General features: G+C 50.9%; 2 protein-coding genes across 4 annotated transcripts; both read left to right on the forward strand.

Moving 5' to 3' along the window:
* The first annotated feature begins 1,309 nt into the window (after nucleotides 1-1,309).
* On the forward strand, nucleotides 1,310-7,702 carry LOC101767443 (long-chain-alcohol oxidase FAO1). 2 transcript variants are annotated; one of them, XM_004982825.3, is made up of 3 exons: nucleotides 1,310-1,695; nucleotides 2,768-3,037; nucleotides 5,698-7,702. In XM_004982825.3, exons 1-3 carry the CDS (start codon nucleotides 1,429-1,431, stop codon nucleotides 7,447-7,449), a joined length of 2,289 nt encoding a protein of 762 aa, XP_004982882.1. In that variant the 5' UTR covers nucleotides 1,310-1,428; the 3' UTR covers nucleotides 7,450-7,702. The 2 variants fall into 2 exon arrangements, with proteins under 2 accessions (XP_004982882.1, XP_004982883.1); XM_004982826.3 differs by lacking the exon at nucleotides 1,310-1,695 and adding an exon at nucleotides 1,808-2,366.
* A 1,959-nt stretch (nucleotides 7,703-9,661) lies between these two features.
* Nucleotides 9,662-16,447, forward strand: LOC101768116 (long-chain-alcohol oxidase FAO1). Of its 2 annotated transcripts, XM_022823183.1 has the most exons (4): nucleotides 9,895-9,995; nucleotides 10,069-10,140; nucleotides 11,339-11,608; nucleotides 14,472-16,447. In XM_022823183.1, the coding sequence occupies exons 2-4, from the start codon at nucleotides 10,138-10,140 to the stop codon at nucleotides 16,236-16,238; spliced, it is 2,040 nt and encodes a 679-aa protein (XP_022678918.1). In that variant the 5' UTR covers nucleotides 9,895-9,995; nucleotides 10,069-10,137; the 3' UTR covers nucleotides 16,239-16,447. The 2 variants fall into 2 exon arrangements, with proteins under 2 accessions (XP_004982884.1, XP_022678918.1); XM_004982827.3 differs by lacking the exon at nucleotides 10,069-10,140 and having other exon boundaries at nucleotides 9,662-9,995.
* The last annotated feature ends 868 nt before the right edge of the window (nucleotides 16,448-17,315 follow it).

Here is a 17,315-nt window from a genome sequence, read left to right on the forward strand (position 1 = left end):
TCGTCATTTTCATTGATATTAACTTGTTGCCTCATACGCAACTGGCAATCCAATTTTGCGCTCTTCTTTTCGTCATGTGCATCCAACATTGCTTTGATTTTCTCCTTAACATTTTCAGGAACCTGTTTACAGGAAATACTCTATCCTTTAACTCCAGCCAAGTGCTTCTTAAACCTTGTTATTCCACCGTTGAAGTAATTTTTGCAGTATTTGCATCCAACTTGATTTTTGGTTTCCTTTCCGGTTAGAGGTAAGGCATGCTCCCAAGCTGGATCCTTTTTTGATGTTGACTGGCTTGTATGTGCAGTTGACGCAGCAGATGACATTTTACAAATTCTGTATCAATGTTTGTAAATCAAAAAATCTTGCAAAGGTCAGTAAGAAAGTAATGGCAATGTGGCAGCAGAAAGTAAGAAATCTTGCACGGCGATGTGGCGACGGTGACCTGACCTTCGTGAGTGACGACACTGACGGGCGGCGTCACAGCGGTGGGCCGGTAGCGCACGGCCGCACAGGGCATGGCGATGTGGCGCAGTGGCAGTGGTGGACTGGTGGCGCACCGGCACCGCGCACGGCGATGTGGCGGCGCCCGCGGCGGCGGCCTTCGCCCTTCGCGGAATCGCGGCGGCAGCGACGGCGATGTGGCGGCGGCGGCCGGCGGGCCGGTGGCGGCACGGCGATGTGGGTGGCGCTGGCGCGCGGCGGTGACCTTCGCGACAGGCCGACGGCGTGACGGCGCGCGGTGGTGGCGCACCTGTAGGTCGGGGTCGGCAGCGGCAACTCGGCGGCGGGCGGCGGCCAGCACACCGGCGGGCGGCGGCCGGCGGCGCCAAATCTGGAGGGACTGAGGGAGGCGAATGTGGCGACGCGTCGGCCCCGGGTGGAGGCGTGGAGCGTGTTGGGGCTGAGTGGGTGAGTGTGTCTGTGGGCTGGGCCGGCCGGCTGGTAGTTAGGGTTTTTTCTTCCACCGCTATTGCGGCCTGCTACCACCGCAATTGCGGCCCGCTATAGCGCAATTGCGGCCGCAAAGTTCCAAACTGCAACAGGCCGACCGCTACCTTGTAGCGATAGCGGCAATAGCCGCTACCGCTATTGCGGCCGCTACCACTGCTATTTATTTCTTTGAGTATGGCACGATCGATCACTCACCGCCATGGCTTAATTTGGCATTGAGGCATTGAGCCATAGTGGCTGGCTGGCTGCTGTGATGTCGCCTTCCCAATAACTCTGATTGCCGAATCTTGCCTCGCCACGCTGGGAATTAAACGAGTGCAGGAGAGACGATAGCTCTCTGCCCTCTATATATTAGTATTATATATACGATACGCACACGCGTCGGACACACATTTCCCCGCATACATAGAGGTAGTAGTCACATCACATCACAGCAAAGACGAGGCCGTGAGTATCTCCGCACGGTAGCTGGTAATGGCGGCGCAGGCGGAGGCGAAGGCGGCGACACGGCGCTGGAGCAGGGGGCACCCGCTGCTCGGGGGTTGCAAGCGCGAGCGCTACACGCACGGGCTGCGCCCGCCGCAGATGGAGGCGCTCCGGGCCATGTGCGGCGCGCTCATCCCGTCCCTGCCGGTGGTGGAGGGGCACCACGGCGGCGACGCCGACCACGGCCGCGGCAGCAAGGACGTCGTCGAGCGATTCTACCTCGCCTCCGCCGCCGACGGCACCATCCCCGACGAGGTGACCTGCTCCTGCAGGGCGCCGATCCATAAATGGGCCGTGGTCCTTCTCTTTATCTTATCGCAATTCAACGTTCTTCATTCTATCCTGCAAAAGTAGGGATCGCCATCGCCCCTCCTAAATTTTTGTCGCCATTCGCGACCCCTACACATATGATTCGCCTGGGGCGTTCGCAAGGTTAGAAAGTATATGGTGAAAATGCTTTAACGCATCTCCTCTTAGTCAGCCGCCTAAAAACATCTTTAGGTCATGTTTGAGTCCACTCATCTAATAGCTAGCTGAAATTAGCAGACTTAATTAGATCAGCTAGTAGCTGGGTGGTTAAAATTGGATAGTTACTGTATCCAACTAGTTAGGAGGGTTTTACTGGACATTAGCTAGCAATACCATTAGAATCCACTCTAATTAGAAGTATCTACCTACCAATTAGCTGTTGGATCCAAATATAGCCTTAGTTATAGTCACCGTAATTTTTCACAACACCATGTTCACGAGTGAATTAGGGTTGTAATTTGGTTTCCTTTGTTGTGGGGCTCGAAGGAACTCCTTAGGAGTTAGGAGATCAGATTTGCTAGACTGCCAATGATGGTGAACGTAGGAAGGGTCAGCGTGATGGCGAAAGCAACAGCATCTGCATGCAAGAGGCAGAACCATCAGATGGGAAGGTCAAGGTGAGCAAAGGGATACGACTAGAAACATGCGCGCGGTGGTGGATCCGGTGGCTGGGATGTATAGAGATATTAGGAGATGAGAAAGCAAATTGTATCTGTTTCATTCTACTCCCTCCATTCCAAATTATAAGTCATTCCAAGAATCTTGGAGAGTCAAAGCATCTCAAGTTTGATTAAAATTATAGAGAAAATTATATAGATTTATGACATCAAATAGGTATACTATGAAAATATAATTGATGAAGAATCTAATGACACTTAGTTGACACCATAAATATTATTATATTATCACATTAATTTGGTCAAACTTGAAATACTTTGACTCTCCAAGATTCTTGGAATGACTTATAATTTGGGATGGAGGGAGTATCATCTAAAAGATTTATTCCTTTTTACAAAAGGTCGCCGAGCTGGTCACTCGATGCGTATGGGAGGCGGTGGTGCTGGTGAACGTTGTGCTCTGGATTCTGAGCACAAGGGTCGGCACGTTGGCTCTATGTGGGCGGCTGTGCATGTCCGGCAAGTTCCCCTACGTGCGCAAGTTTGCCGACATGCCGGTGGAGCGACGGGAGGAAGCGTTGGGACGGTGGAATAAGGCGCGGTGGCTGTTCCCCCTCAAGATCACCTTCGTGGTTATCAAGGTCCTCTCGCACTACGCATTCTACACAATGGTATGTATGTTAAGCATGGTCTGATTTTCTTCTTCTTCTTTTTTCTTTTTTTGCGAAAGAGGTTGTTCCGTTTTTTTCCCTAGTGCGAACCTTGTCTACATGATCGGTGTGTTTATGAAAGATGAACCTGTGAAAATACTGCAATGGATCGGACCCCGCATGTGGCGTTAAACTAACCATTGTAAAATAAACCCTTAGAAGTTGCAAATAGTTAAATCTAAGAAACACAAGATAAGCGCAAGGAAAATCATATACAAAATCATTATCATATTTTTGGCGATATTGTTGTGAGGAGCATCTCATAAAAGCACCAAAACAAGAGTAAAGTTTCAATGTTGAGGCGGGGAAAAGTTGGTGTTCAACTGGCGTGCTTTCAGGGATAATACGCATGTGGATTTTGTGCTTATTAGGTGTTAAATATAGGCCAGCTCTGTTGAGAGGGACCTTTGCTGATTTCTCGAGCAGCCGGAATTCATTTCAGCTGTCCTACAAGGATGGAGCCTACATTCATGTCCGATTCGTTGCCGCGGATCGGGCTCTACGTCTGGAATCCAAGGAGTGTGCCTTGGAATAATGGCACAACGAACTTTTTCAGGAGTCTTTAAATATTTTGGATCACTTGTCCCTATATTTTGGTGCTGCAAGTAACCCATTTGCCATCTGATGGTTATGCTAGACACTCATTGGTGCATGCTACGGAAATGTTATGGTAGAGATGTGTTGGTAGTAGTTGGGCGCATTGTCCTCCATTGCCACTTGCCAGACAGCTAGCTAGACAGGTCATTGTTTGTGTTGCCAGTTGCTACCAGGACCAATCCAGGGAAATTGAAGTATACCATCGATCGGGTCACTTTTACTAGATGTCTAGACAAGAATTACTAATTAGATCTATCTAATAAAATGTCACCTGATGTTTATAATATAACTGCATAGTACGATTACTAGAAGAATAACAAACCATATGATGATGTAGATTTGTCAAAATGGTTTTTATAACATGCAATTTTGATATTGCAAATGGTGAAAAGCATATTCAGTGATAGGAGGCATATATCATCAGAACCTTTTCATCGCTTCCAAATACTGAACTAATTAAGTCTTGAAATTCCTAATGTTCGGTTCTTCTTGGCTAGTTAATTAGAAGCATATGCAGTGACCGATTTACTGGGATAAAAAAAATTTTATGAACTTATCAAAACTTTCTTTCAAAAAAAAAAGAACTTATCAAAACCCTAAGCTTGTCGAGGAATATGCACTATTTACAAAAACTGAGCCATGTTCACCAGATATACACTTACCTAGGATCGGCCAATTAAGCACAGTCCCAATCTAACCTTTCTAATGGTTGTAGATAGCTGTAGTGTACCTCTAAGAGTGTACATGTCATCAATATATGAAATTGTAAAATTAACTTCAACAATAGTCCAATTGTCTATCTATAAACTTGTCTCTACTACTACTGTTACGCTCTCTCTTTTTATTAACTCTTATTTACGTACGGTAAATATCGACATTTACCACCTCATAGCTGCTTGCCTAGCCGACTTTTTCTCCATTATTTAGCTAATCATCATCCAGGCATGTTGCATAATGATTAATGAAGCCTCTAGCTAGGTTAACTCTTCCGGTCATATAGTACCAGGGGACAGTCATAGTACTAGGTGGGCACTCAAAGAGTGACCACTGCACATTAATTTTTTTTTCACCTTTGAAGTTTAACATGGGTGGATGCATGCATGCTTACTTTAAGTGTGCATTTCTAGCTATAGCTATTTGTATGGAATCTTTGCACAATGTTAATTTCGCAAAGAAATAGTTCATACACCTCTAATATAAACATTGCGTACAAAGGCTACTCCAACATCTTCGGTTATTTGAAAACCAATAAAAGCTCCTTCTACAACATTATTCAGCCGTTCAGTGACAAATCAAACATATAAACATGAAAGCATAGGAGGATGGTAAACACACTCCTGTGATGGATACACAACAGAGAAAATATGTGAGCTCGAGGCTAGTGGTGGCAAAACATGACGTGCATCTTAGGATTTTAGGTGCCTAATCGGGCTTAGAGTTTATTTTGCGTTGATGCGGATTATAATAATCCCGCTTGCTGCAATTGCATTATGTATTTTAGTTCTTGCAAATAATTAAATATGTAACACATGTACACAAATAATTTATTATCCAATTTACATTATTTTCTAATCAGACTACATGATTTTCAATAACAGCTTTCAATGCAACAAAAGCTTATAAAATACTGCAGTCGTAAAGAAATTTTGGAAAATGGCCACGCCACCGGAACGTTGTCAGCTCGGGTAGTGAAGGATCGCCAATGAGCAATAGCAGCTATCCTATAGATGGAGGAGAAGGGCAGCGAGCGATGGGAAGCAAACCAACGTAGCGTTGTTGTTTGTTTGTTTGTTTGTTTGAAAAGGAGCCAACGTAGCGTTGTTGTAGAGGGAAAAGCGAGCCAATAGCCATCGGATTTCATCCAACAGATTTTATACGCAATCTCTAGCTGACTGTTTGTTTTTTCTTTTTGCTCCACCCTTTCAGATTTTCATAGTTGTTTCTATGCACTCGCTATAAGGTTTCAAAGAGCCTAGCAGTATGTTTGCAAAAGTGAACATGCATATCCTTTTCCCAACGTGCAGGTAAACGAGAACTCGGACAACCCCTGCTGGAAAGCAATAGGATACAGCGTACCAGACATGGAAGAGCCAAGGGAAGCACCGTCGCCGCGGTCTCTGGACAATGGCGTCGTGGAGACCAAGGCGTTGAACGACACTACACTGCTCAGGTCACTCGTGGACAAAGGGCTCGTGGTGAGGACGGACGCGAGCACATACCACACGGTGCAATGCGACGTCGTCATCGTCGGTTCAGGCTGCGGCGGCGGCGTGGCCGCGGCGGCTCTCGCGTCCGCGGGGCACAAGGTCGTCGTCGTCGAGAAGGGAGAGTACTTCACCGCCGAGGACTACAGCTCCGTCGAGGGCCCGTCCATGGAGCGGCTGTACGAGAAGGGAGGCATCTTCTGCACGTCCAACGTGACGACCGTCTTGTTCACGGGCTCGATGGTCGGCGGCGGCTCGGCGGTGAACTGGTCCGCCAGCATCCGCACGCCGGAGGAGGTCAGGCAGGAATGGGCGCGCGAGCACGGGCTCCCCGTGTTCGCGAGCCCGGGGTACGTGGAGGCCATGGACGCGGTGTGCGCCCGGCTCGCGGTGACAGACGGGTGCCGGGAGGAGGGGTTCCAGAACAAGGCTGTGCGCCGCGGCTGCGAAGCGCTCGGGCTGCGTGCCGACGCCGTGCCGCGCAACTCGTCGGAAGGCCATTTCTGCGGTAGTTGCCACCTCGGCTGCCCCACCGGCGACAAGCGCGGCACCGACACGACGTGGCTCGTCGACTCCGTCGCGCGTGGCGCGGTCATACTAACAGGATGCAAGGCCGAGTGTTTCATACTCGAGAGCAACTCCGGCGAAAACGCCCGGCGGAGCAGGAAGTGCGTGGGCCTGGTGGCGACGTGCATGGTTGCTGGCGTCACCAAGAAGCTGCGCATCGAGGCCAAGGTCTCGATCGCGGCGTGCGGGGCGCTGATGACGCCGCCGCTGCTGCGCAACAGCGGGCTCAAGAACAGGCACATCGGTCGCAACCTGCACCTCCACCCGGTGTCCATGGCGTGGGGCTACTTCCCGGAGAACAAACAGCAGGAGCCGCAGCCACCGCCGCTTACCGGCAAGTGCTACGAGGGCGGCATCATCACCACCATGCACCGCGTCACGGAGCGCACCATCGTCGAGACACCGGCGCTGGGGCCGGGCTGCTTCGCCTCGATGGTCCCGTGGGAATCGGGCCGCGACATGAAGGACCGGATGCGCCGGTACGCGCGCACCGCGCACGCCTTCGCGCTGGTCCGGGACCGCGGCGCTGGGACCGTGGACGGCGAGGGCCGCGTCTGCTACTCCCCGGCCCGGGACGACGTCGACGAGCTCCGGAACGGCCTGCGCCGGGCGCTCCGCATCCTGGTGGCGGCCGGCGCCGCCGAGGTCGGCACCCACCGCAGCGACGGGCACCGGCTGCGGTGCGACGGCGGCGTGCGAGACGACGAGCTGGATGCGTTCCTTGACGAGGTGACCGTCGCGACAGGCCCCATGCTGCCTGGTTCGGACAAGTGGGCGCTCCTGTGCTCGGCGCACCAGATGGGCAGCTGCCGGATGGGGTCGAGCCCTAGAGACGGCGCCGTGGACGGCCGCGGCGAGAGCTGGGAGGCCGAGGGGCTGTACGTGTGCGACGGGAGCCTGCTGCCGACGGCGGTGGGCGTGAACCCCATGATCACCATTCAGTCCACCGCGTACTGCCTCTCCGAGGGCATCGCCGAATCCCTGGCGCAGCGCAAGAGACGGTAGCTGTGCCGTGCAATGCGTCAATGCTTTGTGGGCGGAACGCCGTCGTCTCTGTGCGCTTGCTAATCAGGTGCACGCTGGGCGTCGTTTGTAGTTCAATAATTCTGCATCGTGCAGAGGGTTCAGGATACGGACACGCGGTAGCGTCAGCCGGCACTCAATTCTTCATTGTTTCTTGGTGAAGATCGTCCAATCATGTATCAACAAGGATTCTGATTTCTTGATTCCAGCTCCTTTTGTTTGATTATCCATTCAATCGAATGCTCGACTCTGCACTGCCAAGGTGCCACCCCAAGCATTTACATTGCTGCATTCTGTCGGATTGCATGCTCCCACGTCTGAACTTTAATCTGTTGTGGCGATGCCAGGAGACCGGGGACTGTTACAAGTGACGCGGCCCGGTTACGCTCGCGCGCGTCGCCGGGGCCTGGTTACTGCGAAGGGGTGGCGCTGAGATGCGGCCCAGCTGGGAACTGGACTCTCTTCCCCGCTCTCTCTCGCTCGCAAACCCGGCCTGGCGGCCTCGGCGTCTACTGCAATATAGTCGACTGAACTGAACTGACTTACGCGGTGCTTGATACTAGGCGTTAGCCGTTAAAATCTAGTAGTGTCATATCGGATATTTGATACTAATTAGAAAGATTAAATATGAGCTAATTATAAAACTAATTGCAGAACCTCTGGACTAATTCGCGAGACGAATCTATTAAACCTAATTAATTCATCATTAGCAAATGGTACTGTAGCACCACATTGTCAAATCATGGACTAATTAGGCTTAATAGATTCGTCTCGCGAATTAAACTCCATTTGTGCAATTAGTTTGTAATTAGTCTATGTTTAATACTCCTAATTAGTATCAAACATCCGACGTGATATGTGCTAAACTTTAGCGGGTGGGATCCAGGGGTGTTTGGATACGAGGTGAACTTTAACAGGATCACATCGGATGTTCGGATGCTAATCAGAAAGACTGAATATGAGCTAATTACAAAACTAATTGCACAAATGGTGTCTAATTCGTGAGACGATCTATTAAGACTAATTAATTCATCATTAGCAAATAGTTAGTGTAGTACCATATTATCAAATAATGAACTAATTAGGCTTAATAGATTCGTCTTGCGAATCAGACTCCATTTATGCAATTAGTTTTATAATTAGATTATATTTAATACTTCTAATTAGTATGAAATATTGATGTCGGTGCTAAAGTTTAGAGGCCAGCCAACCAGGACGCAGAGCAGAGGCCGCACGATGTCGCTGAGCTCGCAGGGACCTGAGGCCGGCCACGTCCGCTGACTCCCAGTATCCCCAGTCCCCCACCCGCTCCGAGTGGACAGCACCGTCCCCACGTAGTTCCCCTCGCTTCCGCGTACCCCGGCCGGCCCGCCGCGCGCGCGCGTACCGTTGGCTGTCAACGCCGGCGGGCCGGCCGGTAGTTCGGCCTGGGGTCAGTGCAGTTCGAGGTCAGCTGTCAGTGACCTGTAGTCCAATCCGACGACTCACCTATCTCCAAGAAGCCCCTGGCAAGTGCGGCAAATGTACTCTCATCAACGGTAAGTACCCATGTACTCTGTACGTGACGATGCGCATCCCATGCTAATGGTATGCGGTAAGCGCCTCGCTCATCCTAAAACACCTTCGAGTGTCTGTCTGTCTGTCTGTCTGATGGCCTGACGCCCTTCTCGCAAATAAAGAAAACAAATAGTGTGTCTGATGCCCGTCGCTGCCGCGGCTTGAATTGGGACGCATCGTCCTAACGGCCCCTCTCGCTCGCTCGCTGTCAGCAACAGAAGCTACACGCTCATGCACAGCGATCCACAGTTTCCCAACAAAGTAGCCCCTGGAGATCACGGCACCGTTAGCTAGGTAGCTCTAGCTGCGCGCGCCGCCGATCGTCGGTGTGTCACGGAGATGCGGCCCAACGGCGGTGCGGGCGTTGGTCCAAGCAACAACTAACAGGCAAGACGCAGCGAATCCCACTCTGGACGGCACCTTCCGCACGTACGGGCGCGCCGTCGGCTGTCTCCCTTGCCCACGTTTTATTTCCGTAATCGCTAAGCGCCTGCCCGTCGCTACCGTGGCTTAATTAGCGAGATGCATCGTCCCAACAACTTTCTCTCTCTCTCTCTCTCGCTGGCTCTCGCCAACCGCCTAGCGCTCTCTCTATATATAGGCACGCAGGCTGCGCTCGGCACCGCACACGATCGATTCCCAGACACGCGCACGACACGCACTGCACCTGCACTGCTGGAAGAAGCAAAGGCAAGCTATAAGGAGCACCAGCTATGTCAACGCAGCAGCAGGAGAAGGCGTCGGCGGCGGCGGGGAGGGGAAGCCCGCTGCTGCGGCGGTGCAAGCGCGAGCGCTACACGCACGGCCTGCGCCCGCCGCAGATGGAGGCGCTCCGGGCCATGTGTGGCGCGCTCATCCCGTCCCTGCCCGTCGAGGGGCCTTTCCACGGGGACAAGCACGGCGGCGGCAACAAGGACGACGTCGAGCGGTTCTACCGCGCATCCGCCGCCGACGGCGCCATCCCCGACGAGGTGAGCTACATACCGTGCGGTGATCGATGGTTGTTCTTTGAACGTAACACTAGCTAACTAGTAACTTGTGTAGGGCGCGCGCACACACGACGGCGACGCACTGTAGTCGTCATGGACGACACGCACTACTGTCCATACCTTCATGGTACCGGCACCCGCACCGAGTTAGTATCTAGTAGTACCTCAAGTAATAGCATGAACATGGAGTATAAAGAAACGGAACCTCTTTTACAATCCTCTGCTGGAATCTTTCATGCGCAAAATGGGAATTATTCTCACCTCGACGATCTTCACGTTCTAAAATAACCCGACTCTTAACTTTCCCTCGCGATGATTCATTCTTTTTTTTAAAAAAAAACCTGCAACTTCCGTTATCGTGAGTATCTTTTTTCTTAACACAAAAGAGCAGCATTTATTGAACTGCATCTATCGTGTCGTTCGCTATAAAGGACGGAGCTTCAGAACTGGAACCACTTACCACTTGTGTGGTGGGCACCAGTGAGTCGCTGGTGTCTGATCTAGACAACACAGTACACACTAACACACCTAGCTCCGATCGATCGCTGAATTAAATCTAGGATAGCTACAGTACATTAGGCGATTTCACATGGTGATGAATTGCAGTGCCGTGTTTTATTTTCAGTCGGGAATTATTCCATTTCATGTGCATGTGCACGTCAAACCTTTTCTTTTTCACACCTAGATTTTTCAAGCGACGTAAACTTCTTACCCTGACTCTGACAAGGTTAATTAGCGGCTGGGGTTGTAGCTACGACCAACGAAGGAGGAAAGGATTGTACTCTGTGGGAGTAGAGGAAGGCCATCAGGCCACATGTCAGACCGGCGGTCGAGGCGGCCCCAGGGAACGGGGAGGGGCGGCGAGAACAACGCCAGATCGCGAGACATCAGGCAGCCGGGAGCTCAAAAGTGGAGGGTACAGTGCGGCGGGGTGGTGAACAAGGGGCCAGCGATGATGACGCTATCAGGGATGACGGCTATAAGGCAGGTGGGAGATGGGGGACAAGAGCACCTGACAGCGAGCGATTGCGAACCAACGGAAGGAAGAAGATACAGTACCACTTTGATCTTGACCTTGGATGGCTATTGGACAGACGAATATTTATCGCCTAGAAATCTAGTTAAAATCAGGCATATATTTTTAGCATATATATACCTTTTTCATGAAAAGCGATAGTGGAACTACTTTAATTTAAACATGCACAAGTTTCCGCTTTTTTGGGCAAAGGATATACATAAAAGTATAGAATTTTATGAGGATTTCACCGAATAATAATAGGTGTATAAATACAGTGTTTTCCCCTAATTTATTTTTTTAATAAAAGGTCGCGGAGATGGCCACCGGATGTGCACGGGAGGCTATGTTGCTGGTGAGAGTTATCCTTTGGATGTTGAGCACCAAGGTGGGCACATTCGTCCTATGTGGCTGGCTATGCGTCTCTAGCAGGTTTCCTTACGTCTTCAAGTTCGCCGACATGCCGCTGGAGCGTCGAGAGGAAGTGCTGAAGTGGTGGAGCAAGACGCGGTGGTTGTTCCCCCTCAAGGTCACCTTCGTCCTCGTCAAGATCCTATCGCACTACTCATTCTACACAACGGTATGTATGTTTAACTGCAACTATATATAACAGTTTGCGAAAATGCTTAACATAGCAATAATGTGGAGTTTCTCTTAAAAGCGGTCAAATGTACAAATATAGAGAGGACCGGAAGAAGTCCAACCGTACCAAGGCTATGTTCTTGCATGAGTTGAGGTTGCCTAGAATTAATGTAGTGGGTGATCACTCTAATTGCGGTCAACATGCATGGTGTCATATGCCGTGTTAATGACGTATACATGGTCACATTAAAAGTGTGACAATCACCAGTGGAAACAGCTCTGCCATCTCCTTGTGTTTTAGCAACTTATTAGATGTTTTTGAATAACTGAAACTTAAGTATCTAACACATGTGGTGAAGGGAAAGAAAAATCCATATTTTGGCACTATTCAAAATGAATCCACTAAAACTACATCATAAAAATATATACCAGCACAAAAGTACTTCACTGTGGAGATAGGAAATGAAGTATAAATTCCAGGTTGTGCACCAACCACAATAATTTTCATGGTTCCCCAGGTGCTTTTTAAATTGCCGATTGTTATTGGTCTTATTTTAAATTTTTCTCAGGTAGCCAAGTATTCTTTAGCCTAAGACAATCTTCAAGGGTTATTTATCAAGTGGCCGGCAGTTTTTTTTTCCCTTGAAATGATGGTCGAGGATTATTGGTTGCTAATTTGTTTTTCCTCTCGGTAAATGTCTAAATTGGACTAAAAAACCCTCGGTCACTTAATTGTATAGAAGAACAATAGCACTCGGTATTTGAAAAGGAACAGTAGGAAAATCTTTGATTTTAATGCACCATGCAGTGAACTATGTACGCATACGGCCATTAAACTCCCACATATGTTTGACCATTAGAATCTGAGTGGTTCGATTGGAAGCCGTTAAGCGGTCGTACGCCATGTTATAATATTCGGTGCCCTCACTCATTTGATGATGGTTGGACGATGGGCATGTAGTGGACGACAATACTTCGTGCATGCGTGCTGCAGCCACTGTTTGGGTAGCTGGACATTGTACCCACGGTTTCTAGACAGCCAGTTCAGACTACAGAGGGATCCGATTATATATATATATATATATATATCAATGGGTAGTAGAAGTCAATATTAGCTCAGTGGATCCAGAAGTAGTCTCAGATGCTTCCATGTACATATAATATGTACAAAAATTTAAAACATAGTACTTGTTTAAATTCAATACATAGTATGTTTTGTAATCATACCTACTATGTATTGCAATAATATACCATGGTCTTATTGTGGTCTTAACAATGGGGGATTATGAATTAATGGTGACAAACGCTTATTTTGATAGAAGGAATGATAATAAAGATTTAGGGCACATTTGGTGTGTGCCGATTTGCCTAGCCCCGCCTTGCTCAGCAAGTCAAACCTTGCCAGCATTGGAGAGCAGATTCAACTCAGGAATCCTCGACAGCGCAGGCAATAAGGCAGCCAGCAAATTAAAACAACCAAACGTAAATTTTCTTGCCCAGCCTAGCAAAGCAAGCATCGGCAAGACATCTAAACGTCCCCTTATTTTATCTTCATTGAAGTACTATAGGCCCATCCTACTCCCGAGCATATTTCGCTCTAGGGGCAATCATTTATGAAACCCATTCCCATCCTATCTGCTGTTTTTAGAGCAAGTCCCACTCTACTTGGCTATCCATTCAACCAATCATGCATCTTGCTTAATAAACCCTCCAGTGTCAACTCTGTCAAGTAGGACTACGATAGGCGCTCTACCTGAATGCCGACGTCTTTTCTTCTGGTACATTTTATCATGCATGTATGCTAGCTGTACGCATGTTTTAGGGGTTAGTTTCTGTGTCGACTACAACAGGCGCTCTACCTGAGTGACGAGTGTTTGTTTTTTAGAGAAGGCATTTATGACATTCAATGGACGATGCATGACAGATCAGTTTCATTCTGACATAAACATTTTTTTATCATTTAACAATTTTATATCGATGGCTAGTGAATATTGTCTACAGTAGCTCTACTCTGTGATTATTTTTATCCAGTTATTTGAAAACCAATTAAATCTCTCCTGTCGCATCATAGTTTAGAAATCAGAACAAATATAAAACATACAAAATAATATCGACAGCTCCCCGAAAAAAAAAATATCTACTCCTCCGTCCTAAATTATAGGTCATTTTGGCTATTTTAGATTCATAGAGACTTTGTTATGCACTATTTCTAGATTTTGTTATGCACTTATGAACCAGTTAATCGGTTTTTTATGAATCAGTGAAGAGTTTGACGTTGGAATTGGTTTTGGAACTTTGGACAATAGACTATTATGTTATTTCTCTGCAATCCCATCTATTATGTCATGTGTGATATGTTTTGTAATAAAACTTGCATATTACTTATATAACTCATGAGAAATAAGTATTATATTGATAAATGATGAACCACCGATTCAACCAGTGGACCACTAGTTGGACCGGTGAACTAGTTCAGACCGGTTCGATCTCGGTCCGGCTCATGGAGAACATTCTTAACACACAAATAAGATGGCCATCGCATTTGTTACACTTCACTTTTCTTTATATTCAAGTCGATTGCAATTCACATTTATACAATAGATCAATAAATTGATTGTCTGATTTTTAAAATTCCATTGGGATTGGCTCTAATTGTTAGATTTTGGTTAACGCCAATCTTAAACTACCGTCGACGCTCCAAATGTTAGATTTTGCATTGGTTAGTGATCTACAGTAATAAAATCCTTAAGATTGATGTGAATACTAGAAATTTAAATAGCAACACCAACATTGGCGTTTTGCAAAACTTTCCATCATTGATGCCATCAATAATACGTGGGTATCATTTTTCCAACGTACAGATAAACGAGCACTCGGACAACCCGTCCTGGAAAGCGATAGGATACAGCGTGCCGGACGTCGACAGGCCACAGGAAGACCTATCGGAAGCAGCACCGTCGCCGTCGCCGCGACCACTGGACAGCGGCGTCGTGGAGACCAGATCCCTGGACGATGCCGCGCTGCTGAGGTCACTCATGGACAAAGGACTGGCGGTGAAAGCGGACGTGTCAGGCCCGCACCACACTGTGCAGTGCGACGTCGTCATCGTCGGCTCCGGCTGCGGAGGCGGCGTGGCCGCCGCCGTGCTCGCCGCAGCGGGGCACAAGGTCGTCGTCGTCGAGAAGGGGGACTACTTCACGGCCGAGGATTACAGCTCCATCGAGGGCCCGTCCATGGAGCGCCTCTACGAGAAGGGAGGCATCTTCTGCACGTCCAACGCGTCGACCATCATGTTCACGGGCGCGACGGTCGGCGGCGGCTCCGCGATCAACTGGTCGGCCAGCATCCGAACGCCGGAGTGGGTCACGCAGGAGTGGGCTCGGGAGCACGGGCTCCCCGTGTTCGGGAGCCCCGAGTACGCGCACGCCATGGACGCGGTTTGCACCCGGCTCGCGGTGACTAGCGGGTGCCGGGAGGAGGGGTTCCAGAACAAGGCGCTCCGCAACGGCTGCGAGGCGCTCGGGCTGCGTGCCGACGCCGTGCCGCGCAACACGTCGGAGGGCCATTTCTGCGGAAGCTGCCATCTCGGCTGCCCCACCGGCGAGAAGCGCGGCACCGACACGACGTGGCTCGTCGACGCGGTGGCGCAGGGCGCGGTCGTACTGACGGGGTGCAAGGCCGAGCGTTTCGTACTCGAGAGCAACCCCGGCAAGAACGGGTGCCGGAGCAAGAGGTGCGTGGGCCTGGTGGCGAAGTGCATGGGCGACGGCATCACCAGGAAGCTGCGCATCGAGGCCAAGGTCTCCATCTCGGCTTGCGGCGCGCTCATGACGCCGCCGCTGCTCCGCCGCAGCGGGCTCAAGAACAGGCACATAGGCCGCAACCTCCACCTCCACCCGGTGTCCATGGCGTGGGGCTACTTCCCGGACGGCACGCCGGAGCCGCGGCCGCTCACGGGCAAGTGCTACGAGGGCGGCATCATCACCACCTTGCACCGCGTCACCGCCCGCACCATCGTCCAGACGCCGGCGCTGGGGCCGGGGTCCATGGCCTCGCTGATCCCCTGGGAGTCGGGGCGGGACATGAAGGAGCGCATGCTCCGGTACGCGCGCACGGCGCACGCCTTCGCGCTTGTCCGGGACCGCGGCGCGGGGACCGTGGGCCGCGAGGGCCGCGTGCGCTACGTCCCGAGTAGCGAGGACGTGGAGGAGCTCCGGAACGGCCTGCGCCGGGCGCTGCGCATCCTGGTGGCGGCCGGCGCCGCCGAGGTCGGCACCCACCGCAGCGACGGGCTCCGGCTGCGGTGCGAGGGGCTCCGCGACGAGGACCTGGAGGCGTTCCTGAACGAGGTGACCGTCGCGAAAGGGCCGATGATTCCTGGGTCGGATACGTGGGCGCTCCTGTGCTCGGCGCACCAGATGGGCAGCTGCCGGATGGGGTCCAGGCCCCGTGACGGCGCCGTGGACGGCCGCGGCGAGAGCTGGGAGGCCGAGGGGCTGTACGTGTGCGACGGCAGCCTGCTGCCGACGGCGGTGGGCGTGAACCCCATGATCACCATACAGTCCACCGCGTACTACGTCTCCAAGGGCATCGCCGAGTCCTTGGCGGCGCGCGTGAAGAAGCCGTAGCCAGGTGGGGAGTTGGGACCGTGCTGGCTTGTGCTTGATGAGAACGGTGCCGGGGGGTGTCAGGGTGTGCATGTTGTCCCCGTGTACGGTGGTGTGCGCTGCGGATGTGTGTCATCTTTGTAACTTGCATAATAAAAGGCCTTCTATTTGGCTTGTATTTGTATTGTATCCAATGTTATTTTTAAAATCAAAACGATGGTTGATGTGCATGCATTGTGATCGTACTCAAAAGCAGAGAAGTCGCGTTGTGATTGTGATATTTGATGCCGTGCAGCGCGCATGATTGGTTCTTAACGCTGAGAAGTCGCGCGCCCGGCTGGCATCCGCGCGCCGAAGTCAGGATTGGGATGGGGCAGGCTGCAGGCAGAGGCGACGAGGAGTGGAGCTGCTCGTGCCGGCCAGACGAGGGCCCGTCCCGACCGCGCCGTACGATTCGCACGCGGACACGGCACCCGTGCTGACCCTGATCTGATCTGATCTGCTGCGCGCGAGGGCTGGGCCTGGGGGCTGTGCCCATGCGGATCGCGGTCGCGGATCTTGGCTGGGAGCCGCGCCGTACCGCCGGTAGGCTCTGATTTCTCTCGGTACGTACGTGTACCCTGTACCTACGAGACGAGCGCTGTACCGAGCAGGACTGGCCCGTATGTACAATGTACACTGTACAGATCTAACAGAGCATGGGCTGTGAACCCGGACTGAGGCACACATGCTGTGTTCGGTGCTCGGTGAAGCCGGCCGCGGCCGGGCTCCGGCTGCTCCTGTTGCTAGGCTTCGGCACCCCAGGAAAGATCTGTGGCAGGATTGATCTGAATTCTGAATTTCTACGGTTCTACCAAGCAGACTACTGCTACAAGAAGAGACCGATCTGCTAGGAATGTTCCTAGGCAACTCAAATGCATACTTCTCAGACCCACCCACATAGAACTAGCATCTATACACAAGTGACACTTGTGCTTGTTGGCATCAACAGACCAATTAACTCTCAATTCTGCAACCTATGACAGAAATGACAAAAACGGAAGCGGAAAGGAACAGAAAAGAGAAGCAGAAATACCCAGCAGGCACACGGACACGTGG

The sequence above is a fragment of the Setaria italica genome, chromosome IX, assembly GCF_000263155.2.
Source record: "Setaria italica strain Yugu1 chromosome IX, Setaria_italica_v2.0, whole genome shotgun sequence".
NCBI lineage: Eukaryota > Viridiplantae > Streptophyta > Magnoliopsida > Poales > Poaceae > Setaria > Setaria italica.

Bases quoted from the DNA above. Each gene is read 5' to 3' on its own strand.
- LOC101767443 (XM_004982825.3), top strand. From the start codon at position 1,429: ATGGCGGCGCAGGCGGAGGCGAAGGCGGCGACACGGCGCTGGAGCAGG. The intron at 1,696-2,767 runs GTGACCTGCTCC...TTTTTACAAAAG, and splicing joins ACGGCACCATCCCCGACGAG to GTCGCCGAGCTGGTCACTCG. The intron at 3,038-5,697 runs GTATGTATGTTA...CCCAACGTGCAG, and splicing joins ACTACGCATTCTACACAATG to GTAAACGAGAACTCGGACAA.
- LOC101768116 (XM_004982827.3), top strand. From the start codon at position 9,738: ATGTCAACGCAGCAGCAGGAGAAGGCGTCGGCGGCGGCGGGGAGGGGA. The intron at 9,996-11,338 runs GTGAGCTACATA...TTTTAATAAAAG, and splicing joins ACGGCGCCATCCCCGACGAG to GTCGCGGAGATGGCCACCGG. The intron at 11,609-14,471 runs GTATGTATGTTT...TCCAACGTACAG, and splicing joins ACTACTCATTCTACACAACG to ATAAACGAGCACTCGGACAA.